This window comes from Natator depressus, chromosome 8 (assembly GCF_965152275.1).
Source record: "Natator depressus isolate rNatDep1 chromosome 8, rNatDep2.hap1, whole genome shotgun sequence".
NCBI classification, from domain to species: Eukaryota; Metazoa; Chordata; order Testudines; family Cheloniidae; genus Natator; species Natator depressus.
Window position 1 is genome coordinate 86690658 of NC_134241.1, and position 25266 is coordinate 86715923.

Consider the following 25266-nt stretch of genomic DNA (forward strand, 5'->3'; position numbering starts at 1 on the left):
ATGTGGCCGCCGGGCTCCTCCAATCAGCGGCCCCGGAGCGCTTGGGCCGTCAATTCAAACAGTTAGACCACGACGGTTAGCAAGTGTCATCCTGCTGGGTGGTCGCTCCCCTCCCCCAGCCCCCGCCATCCCCGGCCTGCGTTCCGGGCCGCGGCGAGCAGCATGGAGAGCCGGCTGGTGACAGCGGGGCCCTACCGCGCCACCAAGCTGGTTAGAGGGGATGGGGGCGGCGGGTCAGCACGCGGGTCGGGGGGAGAGTCTGTGGGGTGCCGGAGTGTGAGGTTCAAAGCGCTTCCTGGTGGGGAGGGGGACTGGAGCCCCTGAGGGGACGGGTGACGGGGCAAAGGCAGCAAGGAGCAATGAGGGCTGGGGGCCTGGCTGGGAGGAGTGGGGTCCCGTGGTCTAAATGCGCTCAACTTTTTGCTTTCATCTTGTCTTCTCCCCCCCCCCCGCGCCCCGTTCCCTCTCCCTTGCAGTGGAATGAAGTTACTAAATATTTTCGAGCAGGGATGCCACTGCGGAAGCACAGGCAACGTTTCAGAAAATACGGGAATTGTTTTAGTGCCGTGGAAGCCGTGGACTGGCTCCACGAACTGCTTAGGAGCAACCGGAATTTTGGTCCAGAAGTTACTAGGCAACAAACAGTTCAATTACTAAGAAAGTTTCTCAAGAATCATGTAATTGAGGATATAAAAGGAAGATGGGGATCAGAAAATCTAGATGACAACAACAACCTATTCAGGTGCTGTACGGGTGTACACAAATTGCTAAGCTGTGAAAACTAACCAAGAGTACTCTGTAACGGGATCCGCAGTTACTTTACTGCGGGGAAAGTAATTTTCAATCAAAAGCAATACTGATTCACCAAGAAGTCTGCTTTTCCTCTACCCCTTCATTAATAATGCTGTTATGGGCTGCAGCCCAGCATTTCTGTAGCACTAAGTGCAAGGGGCCTTTCCCAAACCCCACCCTGGCCCCAGAGCTTGCAAGGTGGATAGCATGCATAAGCATTTCTACGTTGTGCTGTCTCCCTCCCACGCCAGTGCCTTCTACAGCGTACAGAAGGTATAATTGGAGCAGAATCTTCTCCAAGGACTTAACTTGAAAGTTGAACTTCCCCCTACTGACATCCAATGAATTTGAGAGAAGGGAATGATCGTCCAAAGCTAATTTGGAATTTTGCCTAATTTAAATTAGGTATATGTTGTAGAGGTGTTGTGTGTTTTCTTCTTTTTATCTTAAGCTTCTAAAGAGTCTTATTGGAATCATCACTGGGCACTAAATTTTTTGATGAAACTAAGTTCTTATTTTTTAATATGTTCCAAATGCATTTACATTTCTCTTGTTAATTATAGATTCCCTTCAACCTCTCCAGTTAAAACTTTGCCAAGAAGGTCCCTGTTGAAAGAGGACACAGAAAATATTCCAAAAGAGGAAGAAAGGCTCTTTAAACGACCACATTTCTCCAGAAGGACTCCTAAAAAATATGAATTACTTGATACTCTGGTAATAACTTGTGCTTCTTATCGTTCATGTGTTCTTTTCAGCATTAGGAAAACAAATATAATCATCTCCTTTAGCGGCTATATCATCTACATCTGTAGAATCTTCATCTCCAGCTGAAAAAATAAACTAGCAGCTTCCTCTGGACTACTCTCAGTGAAGTACAACAGTATGAGAATGCGACAGAAAGACACAGCAGCCCTGGTAACAAAAAGCCTTTATGCTGTATGTGGCTGCTTAAAGCTTGGAATACAACATAAGATCTTAAGAAACTTGAACGGTAGATGTTCAAAATACTGTTTGTATGAAAACCATTTTAATTGTAAACTTTTATGTGGACTTGCTGAAATCTGACAAATTGGAAATAGTGAAATTAAATATTTCTGGCTTTGAATTGTATGTAGTAGATTGAACTACACTGTACAGTAGAAACTGAAATCGATATATCCAACCTCTTCTCTTACCCACAACTTTAGATTAACAATAGACTGGTATTGGCTTATTCTTTTCTTTTTTTTTTCCCCCTCATTTAGTCACATAATAGCAGAACTAAAAAAGATCACTTAATGCTCTTCCTCATTCCCCCCCAAATATGTTTTTATATATTTAAATATTTTATTCTTTTTTGTCAGATGATTAAGATTCCTCATAAATTCTTAGAAACTATACATTTTAGGAACACTAAATCAGGGTACATTACTCAGCTGTTAACTTGCCTAACTCTACAACCTTGAATGTAGCTGACCGGTCATTATTTGTTTTGTTTTTTTGCTAATTTTTTTTGTGTTTCTGACTTTTTGAATTTAGGCCCCGGTCCCAGTCCTGCAAGCACTTATGCATGCATTCAGTATTTAGGGCCTTGGTCTCACATTTCATTCTGCATTTTGTTACTTTTGCCTTTAAATTTCAAAATTATGGAAGTATGGTTGGGGGTTTTTTTCTGTGGTAGACGGCAAACATTTCTGTGGATGGAAAAGAGCATTAGCCTTCTGTTTTAAAATGGGAGAAGACCCATTTAGTGTTAAGAGATCTTAAATTATAAAAAGAATGTGTTCTTTAATTTGGAATAGAGCCTTTTTACAAGTGTATGTGAGTAGGTTTTTGTTTTTAAATAACATTTTACTGGAATTTTGAGTTTGGCTTTTGAGCTACTTCAGAGAGTCAACAAAATATAACATGCATGATTGCTTATTTGTAGGAGAACATAGAAAACACAAAAAGTGAAATAATGGAAGAGGACAAGGAAAACTTACACAGGAAGAAAATAAGTCAAGAGGATATAGAAGAAATTTGGCGAAACATAATTTTGATACAGTAAGTCAATAACAAACTGGAAATGGTTGGGGAGGGCATGTGTATATATCTTTTCCTGCCAGTACATATGGATTAGGCCATTTTAGCTTCAACATACCATCAGAGCAGAAGGTACATCCATGAGTACATGCTATGTCAATAATCAATGATCTAAACAAGTGTTTAAATTTTTCAGAAAACTTTTTAATCCTGCAGAAGGAGTAGTTCTGCTAAGTTACACAAGTAACCCATGTACTTTCTAATATATTATCAAGGACCACAGTATTATATTTAGGAAAGTTGCTAAAATAAATATTATAAGGAGTGAGAATTGCACGTTGAGTAGCTGATTTTCTCTTCCTCCTTTCCTTTGTGGTGCGTATCTGACACACTTCCTCAAACACTGAATTTATGGCCTGCTTCTTGTTGTTGGCTCTTCCTATTGGTTCAGACAGACCTTTAGTCTGTGGCATAAAAACTTATCTCTGACACTTGGAAGCTTTGGTCTTGGACTAAGAACTTAGAGTTTAATAAGTTAAATTTTGAGTTTTTTTGCTTGTTGAAGAAGTCCTAAAGTAATTAGCTTGTGTTCACGTGCTATCAAGACTTCTGAAACAACATTTGTTCTCTTCCACCCTACAGCTTGCAAACCATTTTAGGTCTACCATCTTTGGAAGAAGTCTTGCACTCAGCCCAAGTAATTCCTCAATATGTCATGTACAACATGACTAACACAAGTAAACATGGTGTTGTTGTTCTGCAAAACAAATCAGGTTTGGTTTTGGTTTTGACATTTGCTTCAAGTGCCAGTATTTAGTTATTGTCAAGTGGTGGATGACAGTAATTAACTATAGTAGTACTTAAAACAGATTTGCTTAGGGTGATAACTTCTGTAGTCTACTTTTCTTTCAAAATTAAAAAGTAGGGCAGGTGAGCATGTAATAAGTATAGTGATTCTATGTATTCTTTTAAAACTAATTAAATTCTATATATGATCTTCCTGTATTTAAAGTTTAACATCAGGTGGCTAGAGTATACAGTATATAGTGGCAGTTGCTGAACAATTTTCTTAAATTTTTTTTTTGTAGAAGACCTCCCTCATTGGGTATTGTCAGCTATGAAGTGCCTTGCATACTGTAAGTTATACAAAAGTAGTCTTTAAAATTTCAGATATGAAGAAGCTTATTTTGGGGAGTGGAAATTCCAAAATGTTTGCTTATACGTGAGAGGTACTAAGCTCTTCTACACTGGATGCAAGTTCAACTATATCTAACAACCTGATGTATTCAGAAGATATAACAGTAGGCTGCATAAAACAATTGTGTACAAAGGTGACCTATAAGGAAGAAGAGGTAAAGATAATGAAGTTACGTGTGCATTAAAGAGAAAAGAGATCCTATAGACCAATGTAATACTCCTAATCATTGAGTAGACTAACTAAATATCCTAGTACCAGGGTGCACTCTATGGATCCATGCATGAATCTCTCCCTGCCCTTTCAGAAGGGGATGGTCAGCTGGGGATTTTAACTGAAGTGAGAGAAAGACGGCAACATTCCCTAACCAATTAGGGAATCTGCAGGAACATACAACTTAGAACTCAATTAATGTTATATGGAGCCATGCTATGCTGGAGGACCTCACTATCTCTTCTCACTATAAGGAGGGGTCCAAGTGGTAGCTACAGACTGCTGAGTCACTGGAAGAAGCTATGCTGGCAGGAGCTGGGCAGAGATGAAACTTGAGTCTTCAGGCACAGTGCCTCTGTGTGGTTCCTTCTCAGATGTGGTATTCCAGGGACTAAACTACCTGCTTCTTGCACAGAATTGCTTGCTTCTCCCAGGCTGTGAAATAATTCAGAAAAAACTCTGAGCCAAACCTTGAAGAGTTTGCTAGTTTGGCCTGGCCCAGCCCATAATGTGATTATTTTTATTTTTTCTGAATAGGCATCAACAGTGCTCAAGATTTTGGGCATTCTTGATGTAAAATATTCCATAGTTTCCACTCTAAAGAACTATCTTTATTAGCCACTATCCATAACTGAAGGTGTGACAAACTTGCAGCACAGTCCTCTCCACTCTAGTTTTTATATAGAAAAGAGGGAATGAAATGAAGAAGTGGAATATTTTCAAGACATAGGTATATGTTCCTACATTGTAGAATCAGTATAGCAAAATTAAGCAAATTCTCTTGAGAAATGAATGGGTGTCACTTCTATCTATGTAATGATCTACACTGCATTTTTCAGGTTGTTGGCTTTGCACTGGACTAAAATAGCCTTTTTAAAAATAATATAAAAATTAGCAAAAAGTTTATAAACTTTAAAAAAAAAAATAATTTACACATGTGAAGTGGGCTAATAGAAATGACTTCACTTGGGATTTTGGGATGTCAGTCTTTCACTTACAGTAACTCCTCACTTAACGGTGTAGTTATGTTCCTGAAAAATGCAACTTTAAGTGAAACAATGTTAAACGAATCCAGTTTTCCCATAAGATTTAATGTAAATGCGAGTGGTTAGGTTCCAAGGAAATTTTTGGGGGCAGACAAAAGGCATTATATACTGTACTGTACTGTGGTTGAGAGGTGCTCCTGGCTTACCCCACACAGGCACAGCCCGCTACAGACAATGAGGCAGGAAAGGACGCTAGGAAGCGCCTTGCGCAGCATCAGCAGCAGCTTTCCCCGAGAAGAACAGGTGCCGACTTTGCCAGGGGATGCTCCAGGCACGCGTATTCCCAGCCCCTCTCCACCTCCTCCCCGGAGCACGCCGCATCCCCGCTCTTCCCTCTTCCTCCCAGCTCTTGCCTGCCGCCAAACAGCTGTTTGGCAGCTAGGGAAACGCTGGGAGGGAGGGGGAGGAGGCGGAGAAGAGGAACTGTTGCAATGCTCCCTTGTAAAGTTGCTGCTCATCCACAGAATCCTACAAGCAGTGGACAGAGCAGGCAGCGAAATGACATTATAAGGGAGCATTGCACAACTTTAAACGAGCATGTTCACTAATGGAGCAGCGACGTAACTTCGAAACAACGTTAAGCAGGAGGACATTAAGTGAGGAGTTACTGTAAAAAACAAACAAAAAAACACAGTTTATAAATGCTGTTGAACAAATATGTATGACTATGTTGAAAGTCTTGTATCCAATTGAATTCTTCATCAGTTGTACAGAATCCGATGTGTAACTCTTTTTTTTTTTTGAGAGAGAGAGAGAGAGAGAGTTTGGAGAGGTAGGGAAAACATGAGTTTGACCTCATCGAGTTTCCTGCAGAGCAGTTCTCCTCAAAGAAGCAGTTTGGGGCATGCAAAATTTAGAAATGTCATGTCTCCCAACTCAGTTTTCACCATTTCACATGTACTGTACAGTAACTCCTCACTTAAAGTTGGCCCGGTTAATGTTGTTTCATTGTTATGTTGCTGATCAATTAGGGAACATGCTCATTTAAAGTTGTGCGATGCTCAACTATTATGTTGTTTGGCTGCCTGCTTTCTCCACAGCTGGCAGCCTCCCTAAGTGGACCCTCCCCCCCACAGCGCCGTCCGCCCACCGGCAGACCTCATGGATCAGCCCCTTCCCCCTCCTCCCCCCACCTCCTGCCTGCGGCAGTCAGCTGGCTTGCGGGGTTTAGGAGGGAGGCGGGGAGGAGCAAGGACTCGGCGCGCAGGCTTCCCCTCCCTCCCCTGCCTCCTGAACACAGCTGATTGCCCTGGGCAGGAGGTAGGGTGGGGAGGGAGGGGGAGCCTGCGCGCCGAGTCCTCACTCCTCCCTCCTTCCTCCTAAACACCGCAAGCCAGCTGATTTCCCCAGGCAGGGGGGATGGGGGAAGACTCGGCGCACCTCCCCCATCCCTCTCCTGCCTGCGGCAATCAGATGGCTTGCCATGTTCAGAAGGGAGGGGAGGGAGGGGGAGGAGTGAGGACACAGCGTGCAAAGTAAACGGGGAGAGGGCTTGGGGGAAGGGGCGGAGTGGGCGGGCTGAGGGTTGAGTGATGACGATCCTGACAGGGAATGCTGCTCCCAAGTGATTAGGGAAGTTGGTCATCTAATGACTTGCTATAAAGAAATTTACCGGGGGGGGGGGGGAAGGAAAGCAAAACAACAATCTCTCGATGTGTTTTTTTGAGTTCAGAAAGTTCAGCAAGAGGAGCAGCCGGACAATCCACCCTCTTCCAATCTCTGACTCCACCACCTCAACCAACCTTCATACTCAGCAATGATGACTGTAGTATTAAATTGCTTGTTTAAAATTGTTTAAAATGTATATAATGCCTTTTGTCTGACAAAATAAAATTTCTCTGGAACCAAACCCCCCCCCCCCCATTTACATTAATTCTTATGGAGAAATTGGATTCGCTTAACATTGTTTCACTTAAAGTCACATTTTTCAGGAACATAACTACAACGTTAAGTGAGGAGTTACTGTATCTGCATTGGTGCCTGTGCCACTGTGTGGCTTTTTTGCAGCCTCTCTCCCCACAACCTCCAGCAAAGCTCAATAAGAAGCTATGGTGGCTGTGTCATTGCATGCATATATGTGTCTCTCTAACTGTTCGGTAGCAGCTGCATAAGGGGCTCATATGCTGCTAATAGAGCCTGGAGTTAAGTTTGCAGTGGGTGATTCACAGAAAGTGACGTTCCCCCATTTCATGCACAGCCCCTAAAAAGCCAGAGTCCATTTGTGAAGAAAACTGTAAAGGAAAATGGGGACAGGGCAGAGGCTGCTGCTTTGCTTCATCCTAGCCCTCTTTCTGTGGGAGTATGGTGGAGACCCATCTGCAGGGAAACTCTGGTTCAGTTTATTTTCTCCTTATTCTCACCCATGCCCATAAATTGGTTAATTATATGGTTCATTGCCCACTTTTGAAGATGCTGTAGTGGATGAAGAGCAAACCTGAAGTGAGCAGTTGTGATCATCTAGGGGGGATACAGGTGAACAAAGTTTGCTGTTATTGCACCAGTTATGTAAGCTTTCAGTAGTGTGTGCTCACTAAAATAAATAAATAAAAAAGCACACCTATCTCCCAGATGGAAAAAAGAAACGAAACTTTAGCAGCTTTATTAGTGAATTGAGCCCTAAGCCTCTTGAATATGAAAAAATCTTAAATCTATTCGGAGTATCTGAAAATAAACTCCTAGGTGCCTGTAACTTTTGTTTTATTGCTTATCTGTATGTAATCTGTTTGATTTGAGGGTGGGGTTGTTGTAGTAATTTTAACAGAAAAACTAAGATTAATTGCTTCTTTTGACACCTTTTTTAGGGGTGGGTGAGAAGCAGAAAGGGTTGAAGTAGTCAAATAAGGGACTTCCTCTAATTTATTAATATTGAAGTATCTATCTTCTAAAGTTGAGCGACAGCTTCTTGCTCATCTGTTGCTATATAAACAGTTTTATTCTGTTTCTGCGTACTAGTTACACAAGGCTGAACTATTGGTCCAATATTTGTATAAGTAGATGGCTGACATGACACTCCTTGAGAAATACTAGGCCGTCCCTACCATTCTTTCTGCTAATGTTGCAGAAGTTTTTTGTTGTGTGGTGTTTTTATTTATTTTAAATATGTGATTATGAGAATAGTACTGTCATGAGCCTTCTTTCCTCGCCTTCTTTTTAGGGCCTAGAAGTAATGACATGAGCCAACCAACTTACGTTGGTTTTGAACGGGATGTATTCAGAACAGTCGCTGATTACTTTCTCAATCTACCTGAACCATTGCTTACTTTTGAATACTATGAACTGTTTGTGAACATTCTTGGTATGTATGACTTGAGAAATAATGTATTTTGTTAAGTACAAATTTGAGTCTAGTGGGTTACATATATGTAACTATGTGCAGAATTTGGCCCCCAATCTGTATGGCAGTATGAATTTGTGGGAGGCCAGCAGTGCAGTAGTAGCTCTACATTACAATCTGAGTGAAAATACAATTACATTCTTGTGACAATAAATCCATATAAATTATCTGGTCTGATACTGTCAAAGTATAATAACCACAGTCTCAAATAGTGTAAACTAATCCTTGTCTTGTTTCTAAAAGCTAAATGTAAAGTTTTATTGTCCTTAATCTTGCATGTATGGGCTGTTCGTTGCATGTCTTGTAGTTAAAAAAAAGCATTAAACAACTAACCATGTGGACTATATTAATGTCTTATATTTGTTAACTGTTCTGTTTTACTTAGCTACTTCAGTTCGTTCTTATCTTGTTCACTTTCACACCACTTGCATCTTAACTTGTATTTCATTTTCTGATAGTTGTGTGTGGCTACATCACAATTCCATATAGACCCAGTGGAAAATACTGTATCCAAGATGAGGCGTGTGACCCACAGCCTTCAAAAACTCTGCACTTGAACTCTTTCAAGTCAACTGAATGTCTTCTACTAAGTTTACTTCGAAAAGAGAATGAAAAACAAGAGGAAGAATCTGAGCCTTCTGGAAATATTTCCCAAATTGAACATACTCTTCAAAAAGGATGTGCTAAAAAATTACAGCACTATAACTTTGCGTGTAAACAAGCCAGTGCTCATGACCTAAGAGGAGAAAGCTGTCAAAATCTGTCAGGTTTAAAGAATGAACAGGCCCAGCCTCTCAAACTTAGGGCAAGGTGCTATTCTTTGGAACGAATTGCAGCTACTACCTCAAGTTTTTGTAGTGAAGTGGGATCAAACTCCCTCTATCAATCTGACATTAACATAAAGTCAGGCAAAAATAAGGAAAACCCACTACTACGCTCTGGGTACAAAGCAGAATCGCTGTTGAATATTGGATCAAATAGCACTGGGCAGAAACAACCGTGTGGTTCCAGGAGAGTGTCTGCATCAACAGTTCACGACCAAGAGCTATGTAATGGGAATCACAAATCTAAGCAACTCTGCAGGTCTCAGAGTTTACTTGGAAGCAGTAAGTCCAGAAATTGCAGTGGCATCAATACACCAGTTGCTGAAATCACAGTAAAACCATATCCAATAGTTCATCTTGGACAAAGGAAATCAAGTACTACCAGTGTGGTTACTATAGTAGAAAATGAGCCTATGGATTCTGATATCACAGTCAATAAACGACTCTGCAAAAGTGCAGTAGAACTTTCAGAAAACTCTTTCATTCCAGCTTCCTTTATGTTGACTGGCACGCAAAGTAAGATTGCTCTTCAAAGCATGTGGTATTGGCTTACTGTGTTGACTAACTGTCTCTGCTTTCCTACTTTCTTTAGCTCCGTTGTTGGATTTTTAAATAGCAAAATCTGTTTTTCATGGTTTGTTTAAAGAATATTTTAATGGCTATGAAGTTAAGTAACTTAACTAATTATATTAAATACAAGCTTTTGTTATCTTCCATAATACATGCTCTTGGGTAGTATCCTCTCTTCCCCAAATAGGGATGTCTAAGCAGTTCACCATATTTTGCTCTTTGTTCAAGTAAGTACTATTCCTTGTGATACAAACATCTGAGAGGAATCAGCATAGACTTCCCTGCTTCTAAGTGATGTCTCTTCACAGTTGTTGAAACTGGATGCTGAATGAAGTTTATAGGAGTCTTTAGAAGCCTGGAAATTGGCTAACCAATATATAAAATAATAACAGAAAATACTCAACACTGATGTGCAGAAATAGCTTCAGTTATATTCCTTATCTGGTCTTGACCTGAGCCAACAATGTGTCAGAACAAAATGAGATAAATTGGGGGTGAAGACCATGCAAAAAATGTTGAAATAACTTTGATCCCTTTATAGCACAGTCTTCTCTAACATAAAAAGTGGCTGCTGTCTTAACTGAATAAAATGAAATTGCTGATATTGATGTACCACTATCCTTCATATTGTTTCAAAACTTAATTACTCCTGTTTTTATAACTATTAACTTCTAGATCTTCTCCGGCCTCATTTAGAAAGGGTTGCCATTGAAGCACTACAGATATGCTGTTTGTTGCTTCCTCCACCAAATCGTAGAAAGCTTCAACTCCTAATGCGTATGATCTCTCGAATCAGCCAAAATGTTGATATGCCTCGACTTCATGATGCAATGGGCACAAGGTCTCTGGTAAGACACCTTCTTCTCAGAGTATGGATAGCTTTATTCAATAGCATAAAAATAATGCTTAAATCTGAGAAAAGCAAGAATATTCAATGTTAAAGGAGGAACTTAGTCTTTGTCTCACTACATCTAGTATGTAACACAGATATGTCACCCCGGTATACTTGTGAAAATCTGTATCAAAGTGAACTCTCTTGATTAACTCCATCTGAACATATTCAAAATAGGTTTTTGGGAAAACGTTTTTTTTTAACAGCCTTTATTAACTTTTTAAAAGAACAGAAAAGATTCAGTATCCTTTTTGCTTCAGTGTTGTCCCGTTCCTTCTACACTTCACTGTCAATAACTAAATTGATATTGTGAATTAAATTCCTACAAAACCTTGTAAGTATTTTTTAACTGACTCTCTGTTTTAACTGATATGAACACAAAACTTATTTTGCTTTCCTGTAACTTAAAAGGTCTAATGGATACGTTTTGAAAAATAGTTTTTGGCTAAAACTCTTGCTGAGTGTCTACTTGAGGTAGTTTATTTTTGTTTTGTCCAGTATGGAGTGAATTTCCATAGCTGAGCGTTAGCATAGCCTTTTTATTATATAAATATTGTGTCAGGACTCTAGCTATTCTACACCGATGCCACTAGATGTTAAAATTAAAGAATGGACCTAACTGTAGGGTTTACATTTTGAACTCTAGTAGGTCCGATGTCAGAAAGGAAACAGAAGTGAGTCTGTGGAAGGGCTTAAAGAATAGCTGTAAGGACTGAATTTAAGCTTGCAGTGGAAAGAATAGAGGTACTTACAGTTGTTAGAATGACATCAAACCTGTAGGTTCTCTTACCTTAGTACCTACAGTTATTTTAAAACACATTAAACAAATACTGATTCAAGAATGTTAATTAAAAATGGGAAACAAGAAATGAGTAACTACTTATCAGTTATTGCAAGTGATGTAACAGAGGTTCTGACCATTTATGCCATCTTGAAATCTCATAATGCTTTTTTTTTTGTGCAAGAGACAAGGGTGTTAGCCAGTGAGCCCTAGACTACTAAAGTTTTTCTACATAAACTGGAAGGATGGTGAAGAAATTAGTATAGTTTGATTGAGGTATGGAGCTGGAAGCTAGGCAGATCTGAGTTGTATTCCCAGATCAATGTATACAGCCCTTACTACAGTGGGGCCTTTATCAGTGATTGGGGCCTCTAGATCCTGCCACAACACAGTCTGTAATTATTCTGGGGAGTTCATAAATATTATTAATAAAGTGATTTGAGATCTGCAAATGGAAGACCGTGTATAAGTGCAAATTATGTGTTGAGTTTTTGATTGGCTTTTTTTTTTTTTAAGGAGAGCACTTCCCCTAACTTCAACTGAATATTGTTCACTTCTTACCTAAACTATTGCTGTATTGCTGCAAAATGTTCAGAAACTGCCACGTTTCATCCCAAAAATGACTATTTCATAGACAAACCTATTCCTATTGCATTTTGTAAAGCACTTGGGATCCACTAATACATTTGGGTGAAATGTGCCAAATAAATACTAGTTCATTATTCATTTAGAGCTGTTGGCTTCCCTCTGCTACCTTAAGCAGAGGGGAGCTAAATTTGGAAGAACCTAGTGGGCAGGTGAGGAATAGAAATATCAACTCTGTGGCATGTTAGCCTCTAGATCAGTGGTTCTCAACCTGATAAGCATTGTGGGCCACATATGCAGCTCTCTATATATTATGTGGGCCGCATCCACACAATATATATACTATGTGTGTGGCCCTGAGGATGTTACATGGGCCACAGCTGTGTTGATTGGGCCAGGGGTTGAAAACCACTGCTCTAGATTCTGCAAGCATTAACTCCCTCTGAGTCTCCTCTTCTGCTGTTACTGTGCAAACCCGGGAGAAGTTTCCATGGGGAAAAGTAACCCAGATAGCTATTTCAAGATGTGTGGCTTTTCCTACATAGTGGAGAATGTGACTGTGATGCAGTTTTCTTGGACTCTTCTTCCTGGTTAAATTTTTTTAGAATTGAAACTGAAAACTAAGCTCTGGTTAATCATAAGAACAGAGTATAATTCTAATTTTATGCAAAAATCACTATGTTTTAAATGGGGGAAAATGGCAGATTTCCTCCTTGCTCTATCAATGTATGTCAATAGTGCAGGAAGGTGAGGTACTTTGATGCAAATCTGTAGCAGGGAATGCAGTACGGCGCTGCAGGGAGAGAGAAAAGAATCCAAATGCTATAGTTGTACATACTAACAACCTGTTAAATACTTCTAGATGATACAGACTTTTTCTCGATGTGTGTTATGCTGTGCAGAAGAAGTGGACCTTGATGAGCTACTTGCCACAAGATTAGTTTCATTTCTAATGGATCACCAGCAGGACATTTTTCAAGTTCCAGCTTACCTACAGGTTGCAGTGCAAGATCATATAGAATCTCTAAAGAACGCTCAGGTGGGTCCTGTGACAAAAAGTTGAAACCCCTTTGTTAATCGCTGTTTATGAATTGTAGGGTATTAAACTACTACTGTCAGTTTAAAAAACAAAACTATATTCCATTCCCCTTTTTTTTTTTTAAAGTACAAACTTTCATGCAACTAGCTTTACAATTATAGATAGGTTTTTCACTTTTTTTTAGCAATTTAACTTTTTAAAACTTGCATTTAATTTACAATGTAACTGAATGCCAGTGAGGCAATAACTTTGCAACCAAGCAAGATCCTTCAAGCATGTGTAGACTCTTTTGTTGCCCTTCTTGTTTCAGTTCCAACATCCAGGGGAAGACATCAGTGCTATTTTGCCAACTTATTCATATTGTAAGCGGATAACTCCTCAGGAGTTTGATGAACAAAAAGTTTCTACCTCTCAAGCTGCAGTTGCAGAACTCTTGGAGAACATTATCCGGGACAAAAGCTTGTCTCTGAGAGACAAAAAGAAAAAGCTAAAACGGGTAAGAAAAGAAATGGGCTTTTTTTTTTTTTTTTTGTGGGACTTTGGTTTTGGGGTTTTTTTTAGAACACTCAGTTGCAGCATGCAGGATGGTTTTAAAACATGCATAGAGGTGGAGGAGAGAATTAGTTACCTAATTACTAGATCCTAGCACATCAGCAAACTCTTTAAAAATGAATTCTAGTCTGATAGCAAAAAGAATTGGGTACAGCCATCTGGATGAGTGCTTGTTGTGATGGCAAGTTCTGATCCTGTTTTGAAGGGAGCTTGGTCTCCACTACAAGAATTCATGTTGGTTAGCAACAATGTTTTTCAAACTAAGCACAATTTAAGAGTAAAACACAAATCATTTTTTTTCAAAGCCCTCTGCTTTAAATACCAACTCTGCGGTAGAAATTAGTTATTTCTTGTGATATACTAAATGCACCAGATTTCTTGTTTCATTTTTGTGCCACGATCTTCACTAGGTAAAACTCTGATGTGAAGGGCGCAAAAATAAAAATAGTTGTTTTGGTTAAAATTTTAAGACCAGACTATTCGGAATGAGAAGCCCTCTTATGACCAAATAACTGGTACTTTCTAACATACTGATAGAATTCTGAATAACTTACATATTGCTTCAGGTTATCTGATATTTCTAAATTCTACTAATCTGCTGCCCAGCAGTCAAACTAAAAGCTCAACAACTTTGGCAGGACTTAATGCTGGAGGATTTTTTTTCTCTTGCAGAAACGCTTTGGCAAATATCTCTGATCAGTGAATAGTGTACTTGTCCCAGAATTTACTAAGCACATCTTGTGACTCAAACACAGCTCCACAAAAGCTGCTTTTAAATCTTCAAGTTGCCCCCTCCTCCCTCTTCCACTCCCCCTCCTCCAGCCTCCACAAAAATAATGATTTTGTAGGACTTGAAATGTTTCTTAAACTTGGTCACAAACCAAAAGGCTGGCGCTCCATTTTTTTAAATTAATTGAAACTGGTTGTATGAAATAAATAGTAGCAGCATTGGTAGATTAAATCTTTTGACTACCCCCAAATTTCTGTGTGGAGACGGGAGGGAATTCCCCATGTATCCCTTGCCTTTCATCCCTGCAAGGGTCAGGCTACAGCCTCTGCAGAGTAGGGAGTGTAGAGAGAGCTCTAGCTGTAGCCCTTTGATCTTGGGGCTCACTGCATTTGCTCTAAACTGGCCCTGTATGCATATGTATTTTTGGACAAAAATGCTCAGGTGTTGTGATATTGAAATGCACAAGTTTGCCTCAGTAGCTCAAGCTGAGGCCTAGGTCTAGCAGAAAGCCAGACAGATAAAAGTACAATGCTCATCTGCACAACCACAATACACTGTAATTTCTAAATAAAATTACTGTGCTGGAATAGTTGTTCCTTTATTATACCTGAACGCAACCAGAAAAGTGCATATTGCTTCTCTGGCATTTTTTGGCACTCTGCAGTGCGTCCAGTGACTTTTTGTTTGAAACTGATGGGGGGGGGGTGCAAATATTGTTTGGAAGTGGTACACCAAAAACTCAATGAGCACATGCACCACAGTCTGGGAACTTCTCATATAAAGTCAATTAATTTTGTAAGACTGCGTGAGGCCATGAGAATATGTAAGAATTAGTAGTCTTACTCTCAGCGATTGAGGCAGACACTACATACTTTCCTGAAATGATAACCCTGTGGAGCATGTTGCTTTTTTTGTTTTTGTGGGTTTTTTTTTTAAATCCATATGCTCTTTCCTTTAGGAGTAGGTCCAATTATTTCTCCCACCCACCCCAAGCCTATAAACTGTGCTGTCATTTTGAAAAATCTGACTTCATCAGCAGAAAGTTTTTGGTCTGTTGAATGAAGTTCATATACCACTTACCCTCTTCCCGACCACTGCACCAAAAAATTGAAGAGATAATAGGAAAGCAGCTTGGTTTCAGAAACCCATTTTTGATGTGATATTCCATATCTACAGATATGGAAAACAGGATGAGTAGGAAGCTTTCCTAGTACCATCAATATTTGCATAATCTAAACTTTAATGCAAAAAACTATATTTCTATTGTTATGGTCATAAAAGATTCCAAATGAGAACAGAGTGTCTGCCAGTGCAAGACTGTCTTCCTTTGTCTGCAGATAGATGGCTCCAGTTTTGCTATGCTGCAGAAGGGTGAAAGCTGATTGGAATGTTCAGAACTTTGTGGATGGTGCAAACTGATAAGCCTCATGTCTATGTCACTACTGTTTGACAAAGTCAGGACCAACAGCAGAGACTAATATTTAAAATGGAGAGATGAGTGTAGTTCTGCATGAGGGTAACTGGCATTGGCTGAGTACAGGATACAGGAGTGCTTGCACATACCTCCATCTCAAACACAGTAGCTAGGAGACCATGGAGTGGGAAAGAGAGAGAATGTACTTCTTTTTCGTGAGAGAGAGAGAGAGACTTCAAAGTTATCAGAGTCGGATCTGAAAGATAAAACCCATGAACAGGGTTCAAACATGCCATCCTGGTAGGTATTCTAGCACCTCTTTCCCAGCAGCGGTTGGAGGCAGAAAGAGAAGGAAAAGAGGATAATTAGCCCTAGAGAGGAACTAAAGAGTTAAGCCATGCTATATTATAGAAAAGAAAATGTAGAGTAAAGCACTGAAGGGAAGTAAGGCCTGACAAAAATACAAAATAGGGAGTACTATACACTTTTTTTTTTAAACAATGCATTAAATAGAAATGGGATAATGTTACAGTTGAATGCAGTACAAAATGGTTATTTTCCTGTAGGGCAGGGGCCAGGGGTTTGGCAGGATATCACAGCAAAGGTATTTTTCATCCTGCCTAGCGGGCTTACTCCCCGGACTGATAGCTGTCTAATCAGGTTCAGTTATATTCTTTTAAGTAGTCTTTTTTATAATTACTCTTTTGTTTTTTAGTTTCAGAAGGAATATCCACTGATCTACCAGAACAGATTTCCAACTACAGAAAGTGAAGCAATATTATTTGAAAACAAACCAACAATTAAGCAACCAATGCTTAGCCTGAAAAAACCAAAGTTTCGTAGCCTAAGATACTAATTCAACTATATCTCTTGAATCTGTTTATCTGGTTGGTATATGCATAGTCTAGTGAAGGATACTTACTATGAAAATCTGATATTTACTTTGTGGAGGGGGAGAGAGATGTGCACATGCACACTTTTTATGTTAAAAGGTGCCAAAGTATCTTTGTTCTGGAGATCATTTTTCACTTATCAAATCTTGAAATGAGATAAATATTTAATGTTTACAAGTTACCCAACACATGCAAACAAATACTGAGTTGTATGTGTTGAATCTCAGAAGTAAAAAGAAATGTGAAAAGAAACATGAAGTTATTAGTAACCAAAAAATGTCTGTGTGTTATTACTAGAGTCTGGGAAACTAATAGTATGCATATTGTTGTAACTTTTTTGTGTCAAATCTGTTTTGAAAATGATGCTATTTAAATTGTAGTTTTGGTTTTTAATCATTTCTTGTGTACTGTATAAATGCTCTGGTTGGCTACTCCGTATAGTGTGTACTTGCAACAAAACATTACCTTTTTGGATTGAAAAATGTGATATCCGGGCCCCACTGGCTTCAGTAGGGCTAGAAATTCACCCTAGGTTATGGATTAATCTGTTTATCCAACTTCAAACTCATACATACTTTTCATTTTGCACTCATTTGTAAATCATTAAAATCATTTTAACTTTTTAATATATTTATACATGTTAAAACTATTATACTTGGTTTTATATATATTTCTAATTTTTGATGGAAAGCTGGTCTCAAATACATGGATAACTGACCTGATACACTGCTCGAACAAAATAAGGAAGGGGGAGGATGATATATACCTACACTGAACCAAATTGGCATATAGGTATTGTATATTAGGCCTCAGTGTTTTATTTATAACGCTGCTGAGCTGGCTTTTACAAGACTTTTGGAAAATGTCTGTATTGTTCCCTCTCTTAAACATCATGGGTGATATTATGGCCCTAATGAAGGCAATGGGAGTTTTCCTGTTGACTTGATGGCTAGGATTTCATCCCTTGTCTTCAGCAGGATTTTAAATCTCTGTGCAATAAATTTCACATCTTGAAAGTAGGTTTTTTTCCCAGGTATTTCCATATACTATGCTAACATTTGTGTACTATTTTTGTTGTTGTTGCCAGGGTTTTTTGTGGGTGGGTTTGATTTTTGTCTTTTAAATTCAGGACAACATGTGCATATGCAGGGAGCTTTTGTTGGGGGGTGGGTTTGTTTTATCCATTCAGTTTTATGGGTCACTTATTTGTCCATTCCTTAAGCACTTTGGTGTATTGTTAAAGGTATAAATTAGATGTAAATGGTCACTGCTAGTTATGCTGGTGATTTAATGTAGTTAAATCACAGTTTATTTATCTATCTAATGCAAAAGCCTTGTCATAATGGTAAACTCTTTTGCACATTGTACATGCATGTTAAGCCATACTGAAACTAAACTTTGATTGTAGGGAGCACGTGTTTTTGTGTGTGTGGTTTTTAAACTCTGGATTTGTAGATAATCTTTTTGGATGAGTCTTGGCCCTATTGTAGTCAATGGAAGTTGTACCACTAATTTCACCCTTTAACAATCCAGATCCAGCCCCTAAATTCAAACATGTGGAACTGTATACATTTGAGTAGCCCTACAAGGGGATTACTCTTTGTAAGTGTTTGTAGAATTGGGCTTCAGCTTGTACATAAAGTAACTGCATTACAGCTGTAAAACAACAACCAGCTAAATGATTTAGAATCTTAGTGAACTGCAAAAGGTGGGATGAAGGAGGGAGGGGGTTTGTGCCATTCTTTATGCATTTATAAAAGCATAGCCTGAAAGTCATCTTGCCCACCCCTCAAAAAACAAAAAAATTCTGATTGTTTTCTTACAGTAGAAATGCAGGTCTTGTCTGACTTATGGGAGATGGTAGAACTAGTGAAACTGATAGAAGAAGGGAAGGGATTTTCTTTTAGGCTGGTTTTAAACTTAGTTTTTGTTAATGCCTTTATACAGTGTATAGTAGGTGGTAAAGCACAAACCTTCTTCCCTTTCCCTATGCAAGTCACCTTTAAAGATTATGAATCAGTAGTTATATACTGTGAAATAGTGTCTTACATCAGAATTATTCTAATATCACCTATGGAAGATAAGAATTTGTATCCAACACCAATTAGCATACATGGTGAAGGAGGAATCATGAGATTTGTGGACAATGTTGCTTGAAAGCTGGAAGAGTGACTTATGGAATATTCCTTTTGAGACCTGTCTGTTTTAGTCTTTTGTGGGAACTCTGTGGGATGGGAGAGTTTTTATTACCGTGTCATCTGAACTTGCTGAGAGCAGGATGGGATGATGTGGAAGTAAAAGTGCATGGAGGTTAAAAACATTGCTCCATTGCTGCCAACTGTGTGGCTGCATCAGTGGTCAAGGTTGGGCATGTGGGGAGTTTAATGACGAGCCAGGCTGAGTGCATTTAGGCTTAGTTCTTGTTTAATGCATTTTGAGATCCTTGGAGGGAATGTAACTAAAGTGTAAAGTATAATTAGTCTTCAAGTAGTAGTCCATAAGGACACAAGAATGACCATACTGGGTCAGACCAATGGTCTGTCTTTCCCAGTACCTTATCTGTTGACAGTGGCCCATGCCATATGCTTCAGCAGGAGTGAACAGAACAGGGTAATTACAGAGTGAGCCATTTCCCATTATCTGGTCCCAGCTTCTGGCAGTCAGAGGCTTAGGGACATCCAGAGTATGGGGTAGCATCCTTGAATTTATCTAATTCTTTCTGAACCCAGTTTAGTCTTCACAACATCCCCAGCAGCAAGTTCCACAGGTTGAGTGTGCATTGTGTGAAGAAGTACTTCCTTATGTTTGTTTTCAACCTGTCGTCTATTAATTTTATCTGGTGACCCCTGCTTCTTGTTTTATGTAAAGGAGTAAATAATCATTTTCTTCACATCATTCATGATTCTACAGACTTCTATCCCTCGCAACTTAGCCGTTTTTCTTCCAACCTGAACGGTCCCAGTCTCTCTCCTCATATGGAAGCTGTTCCATATCCCTAATCGTTTTTGTTGCCCTTCTCCATACCTTTTCCAATTTTAATACCTTTTTTCTAAGAAGGGGTGACCAGATCTGCACACATTATTCAAGGTGTGGGTGTACTATTGATTTTATATAGGGCTATTCTGATGATAAGACAGGAAACTATCCCTTTCCTAATGGTTCTTAACATTTGTTAGCTTTTTTGACTGCTGCTGCACATTTAGCAGATGTTTTCACAGTAACTATCCACAATGACTCCAAGGTTTCTTTCTTGAGTGGTAACAGCTAATTTAGTATTTTGTATATATAGTTGCAATTGTTTTCCAATGTGCATTACTTTGCGTTTATTAACATTGAATTTAATCTGTAATTTTGTTGCCCAGTCACTCAGTTTTGTGAGATCCCTTTGTAACTCTTCGCAGTCTGCTTTGCATTTAACTATCTTGAGTAGTTTTGTATCATCTGCAAACTTTGCCACCTAACTGTTTCTGTGTTTTTCCAGATCATTTATGAATATGTTGAACAGCACTGGTCCCAGTTCTGATCCTGGAAGACTCCACTGTGAAAACTGACCATTTCTAGCTTTTTGTTTCCTGTTTTTTAACCAGTTACTGATGCATGAGAGGACCTTCTCTCTTGTCCTATGACTGCTGCACCCCATGTGCCTTCAGCTGGAGATTTCTTGTCAGCAGTGCCCATGTGGTCCACCCGTATTCCCTAGGTATCCTTATGCCCTGTTCCAAGGGTATGTAGGGCAGAGCTGGACCAGCTGCCACTTCAATTCTTTCTCAATTGCCTGTGGCCTGAGGTGTTGTGTTGTGGTGTCTGCAGAGCTAGTTTGTATGTTTTGTATAGTGTTGTATAGTTAGTATAATAAGCATATTCTGTGTTTTTAAAAAAAAAACAAAAAACAGGGGGAAGGGGAAGTCTTTACTCCTCACTTCCTCATCCCTTTCCCCAACCCCCATCCTTGTTTTTGGGCTAGGCTGGCTTAGGGAAACAAATAAACATCTATTTTCTGTTTGAGGGAGGAAGCAAATCCTTTTAAGTTTAGGGAGGGAATTCCTAACTTTCCCAGCAAATCTCTAAACTGCATGATGTGTGCAGGAAAACCATCCCCTTAAGTAATAGTTGCATAATCTGGCTATTGTTTAGGGGAAATCACATATCCCTTCTAAGTAGAGGATTTGTAGGTCCTTTCAGCAGAGCATTTGGAAAATTAGGGAAACAAAGCTGCATATGTTTTTTTCTCATCTAGGAATGCATGAGAGCAGCTTAGAATCCCAGTCCATAGGCTCCAACTCCGTAGGTGCTCCGGGGCTGGAGAACCCATGGGGGAAAAATGGTGGGTGCTGAGCACTCCTCGGCGGCCTCCCTATCAGCTCCCCCCTCTCCCAACCCTGCCCCGAGCGCCTCCCGCCCACCAGCAAGCCCCGTGGGTCAGCACCTCTCCCCACCCTCCTCAGTCAGCTGTTTCACGGCATGCAGGAGGCTGTGGTGGAAGGAGCAAGGACACGGCATGCTTGGGGGGCAGAGTGGGAAGACGTTGGGTGGGGCCTTGGGGGAAGGGGTGGAGTAGGAGCAGGGCCTGGGGCAGACCCTGGGGCAAGCATCCTCTGGCACTTTGGAAAGTCGGCACTTGTGTCCTAGTCTGTCTAATCTCTTCCCCATCCCCACCCCCCAAAGGACAGGAGGACTCAGGGGAATCTTTTTTGCATCTCACAGAGCGGTGCTTAAGCCACCCGTTATGGGTAGGACACCTCAGAATGATAAATTTGTGGGTGGAAGAGCTCCTCTTCACTGAGGGTGGCAAGGGAATTGGATTACCTAACAAGGTTGAAATCACCCTGGGAGACCTCACATCCTGCTCACAAAATTGGGGTGTGGCAGGGTGTGAGGGCTCTGGCTGGGGGTGCAGGCTCTGTGATGGAGCCAGAAATGAGGAATTCAGGGTGTGGGAGGAGGCTCCGGGCTGGAGCAGGGGGCTGGGGTGCGGAGGGATGTGTAGCTCCAGCTGGGGGTGTGGGCTCTGGGGTGGATCTGGGCATGAGGGGGTGGGGTGCAGGAGGATGCTCAGACCAAGGGGTTCAGAGGGCAGGAGGGAGATCAGGACTGGGGTAGGAGTTTGGGACGCGGGAGGGGGTCAGGATCTGGTTGGTGCTTACCTCAAGCAGCTCCTGGAAGAAGCGGCATGTCCCCACGCCAGCTCCTACGTGGAGGCGCAGCCAGGCAGCTTCTATTAGATGCAGTTCCCGGCCCATGGGAGCTATGGAGGTGGTGCTTGGAACAGGTGCAGCATGTGGAGCCCCCTGGCTGCCCCTGTGTGTAGGAGCTGGAAGGGGGACATGCTGCTGCTTCCAGGAGCTGTGCGGAGCCACAGCATGCATAGAGTGGGGTAAGCCCCTGACCCCACTCCCCAGCTGGAGTGCCAGAGTGGGGCAAGCCCTGGATCCTGCTCCCTGGTGGGAACTTGAGGGCCAGATGCAGCCCCCGGGCTGTAGTTTGCCCACCCCTGCAATAGAGCACATAGAGCTCACCTTCATAATCGCTGGGAGCCCCTCCTTCAGAATATTATTCTAAGGCTAAATACTCAGAAGGAGAAAACTTTTGGTATGGTGCCCCATGGCGGCCACCTTTTCCATATGGGACTCCCAATGGAATTTTTGGAAACCCTGAGATCCTTATTGGACTAGGGCTGAGACAAGTCACAGACATCCTAGTGGAGAGACTTGGGGTAAGCAACCGCTTTCACCATATCAGCCACAACTACTATCTCAGGAAGAAGTGATTCAGGAAGAGACTCAGTATCTAATAGAAAGGATACTTCCTATAGAGAATATTTCATCTTCCTCTCTGGATGAGGCAGTTGTGCCTTCACGCTCCACTTATGATGAGGACTTCAAGCATATCTAGGAGCTGATTAAAAGAATTGCAGAAAACCTAAAAATTCCATTGGAAGTCATTCAAGATTCTCAGCATAAGCTTTTAGATAATCTTCTGTTGTCGACATGAGGTACTTAAAATAAATGTAGCATTACTGAGTCAAGCAAAAACTATATAGAGTATCCCAGCTACAATTCTTCCTACCTGTAAAAAGGATGATAAAAGATATGTACTACCTAAAGTCTCAGGATTTTTATTTTCTCATCCACCTCCAAATTCCCTGGTGGTAGAGGTGACCAATGAATGAACAACACAGGCTAAGGAATACAAGCAATTTGACCTGTCAAAAATTTTACTCCATCAGCTACTCTTCAGTTTAGAATAGTTAATTCCAGGCTTTGATCTGAGGTCTGGCTATGTAAACTACAACAAATTGTTGGATTTTTTTTTTAATTACTACATGACAAAAGGGATCAGTTTCAGGGAATATGAGGGCCACTCCATAGCCAGGTCACCGTTACAAGATGCTTTAGACATGGCAGATGCAGCCTTGGGTTCAGTTGCTACAGATGATATGCAGATCATCATGGCTTCAGATGTCAAAAATTCCAAAGGGGGGACCAAACACAATAGAAGACCTTCCCTTCAGGGGGTTCAATGACAGGACTCTTCAATGACAGGACCAATGACTCTCTGTGACATTGCAATCCCTTGGAATATACACACCGTCAGCCAAAAGAAAACACAGACTTCAGTCCTCCAAAGGCAAAGGTCCTTCCAAGCCTCACTAGAGCTCATCGGAACTCCCAGGGAAATGACCGAGGTTCCAGAAGAAGAGACCAATGTCTTTGGGTGCAGGTAACACACAATCATCCTCTTGAGCAAAGCAACAATTCTGATGGAAAGGTTGAGAGCTGCATACTACCGAGCCATCTGGATCTAACAATTTCCTGTGCTTTTCTTGCTCCTCCCTGTGGAAATCGTCTTGCAGTTTTCTGAAGTGTATGGAAAGCCATAATATCAGACATATGCATTTGAGAAGTAATTACCACCAGTTATTTGATCCATTTTATGGCTATCTTGTCTTCCCACCCCTCTACCCTGTCCCTCTTCAGAGACCCTTTCAATGAGAGTCTATTTCTTGCTTTAGCAGACTATCTATTGAAACTAGGGGTGATAGAACAGTTCCTCTCCCATATAGCGAAAAGTGGTTCTATTCAAGGTATTATCTGATACCAAAGAAGAAAGGAGGATGGAGACCCATTCTAGACCCTTCATTCAAAGGGTAAGATTCAGGAAGTGTGATGGGGTGTACAAACCCCACTCTGAGCAAAAAGGAATTAAGGGATTATTTTGGGCCCACCCTGCAACACCTGCCACAAATGGTGGCGGAATTAAGAGAGGGAAACAGCTCGTTTGTGGGGGCAGACCTAGAAGAGAGCCGACCTGCAGCCCATAGCTCCAGCAGCGCTGAGCAGAGGGAAGGCTGAAGTCTTGGACATAACTGCCCCAAAGATCCCTCTCTGAGGGAAGGGAAGACCTATCCCAGAAACAATCAAACAATTCCCCTTTCCCCCACATGTGGACCCTGGACATTGGTAATCCCTTTTTATTTTCTTGGTTTGGACTACCCCAGCAGGGGAAAGCTTGGACTGAGCTGGGGAGTGGGGGGGGGGGGGAGAAGGGGAGATAGGGAGAGCAGCCTTGGTTGCCAGATCCCTGGTAGCCCCAAAGAGCCCTGGGTCGGAGCCCAGTGGAGTGGAAGGGCCTGGACTCCCCTACCAACAGTCCCCCTGCTGGTCACAGCTTGTGACCCAGACACTGGGAAGGTGGCATAAATCCCCTGACATAAGGGGATTAGAATAATTCAAAGCCTGGAGGGAGATGATGACCACTGTGCTCAGAGCCAGGGTCAGAGACCTGAAAAAAGATCCAGGAATTATTTGTTGGACTTTTGTTTGTTGAACTTTGTTTTCCTGCAAGGGGCTGCCTTTAATACCGTGACCTGGCCAGAAGACTCTTATGGAAGAGAGACCACCGCAGCAAAGGAGCAATTGTCAACAGGGGGTGCCAGAGTAAAAGATAGCTGCTATGCCATGCCTGGCCACAGGGAGGTGCTTCTATGGTGAGTGAATCCCATTACAGGGCCACATAGTATTCTCTCATTCCACTATGGGAAAATTTCTTAAAGGACTGAACCATACTTTTCCAACAGGTGGAGAACACTCTCCTTCCTGGGATCTCAGTGTAGTGCTGGGTTGTTTGATGACTCCCCCTCTGACCGCATGTCTACCTGCTCCTTCCAGTACTTCTCAATGAAGACAGCATTCCTAGTGGCCATAACGTCATCCAGGAGAATAGAAGAGATTCAGGCCCTCCTATGCTATTTTTCAGAAGGACAAAGTCACTCTTAGGCCTCATCCAAAGTTCTTGCCTAACAGTCTGATTTTCTCATTAACCAGTGTATTCACCTGCTGGTCTCTTTTCCCCAAACTTCATTCTTCACCAGCTGAAGCAAAACTTCACACACGGGTTGTGGA

The 25266-nt window shown here is 41.1% G+C and overlaps 1 protein-coding gene across 2 annotated transcripts; it reads left to right on the forward strand.

The window, feature by feature from the left end:
• Positions 1 to 77: 77 nt before the first annotated feature.
• On the forward strand, positions 78 to 18268 carry DEPDC1 (DEP domain containing 1). 2 transcript variants are annotated; one of them, XM_074962266.1, is made up of 12 exons: positions 78 to 210; positions 477 to 742; positions 1356 to 1506; positions 2702 to 2817; positions 3439 to 3569; positions 3885 to 3932; positions 8405 to 8545; positions 9043 to 9924; positions 10654 to 10826; positions 13099 to 13275; positions 13586 to 13771; positions 16687 to 18268. In XM_074962266.1, exons 1-12 carry the CDS (start codon positions 163 to 165, stop codon positions 16825 to 16827), a joined length of 2460 nt encoding a protein of 819 aa, XP_074818367.1. In that variant the 5' UTR covers positions 78 to 162; the 3' UTR covers positions 16828 to 18268. The 2 variants fall into 2 exon arrangements, with proteins under 2 accessions (XP_074818367.1, XP_074818368.1); XM_074962267.1 differs by lacking the exon at positions 9043 to 9924.
• Positions 18269 to 25266: the final 6998 nt, after the last annotated feature.

Bases quoted from the DNA above. Each gene is read 5' to 3' on its own strand.
- DEPDC1 (XM_074962266.1), top strand. From the start codon at position 163: ATGGAGAGCCGGCTGGTGACAGCGGGGCCCTACCGCGCCACCAAGCTG. The intron at 3,933-8,404 runs GTAAGTTATACA...CCTTCTTTTTAG, and splicing joins TATGAAGTGCCTTGCATACT to GGCCTAGAAGTAATGACATG. The intron at 9,925-10,653 runs GTAAGATTGCTC...ATTAACTTCTAG, and splicing joins TATGTTGACTGGCACGCAAA to ATCTTCTCCGGCCTCATTTA.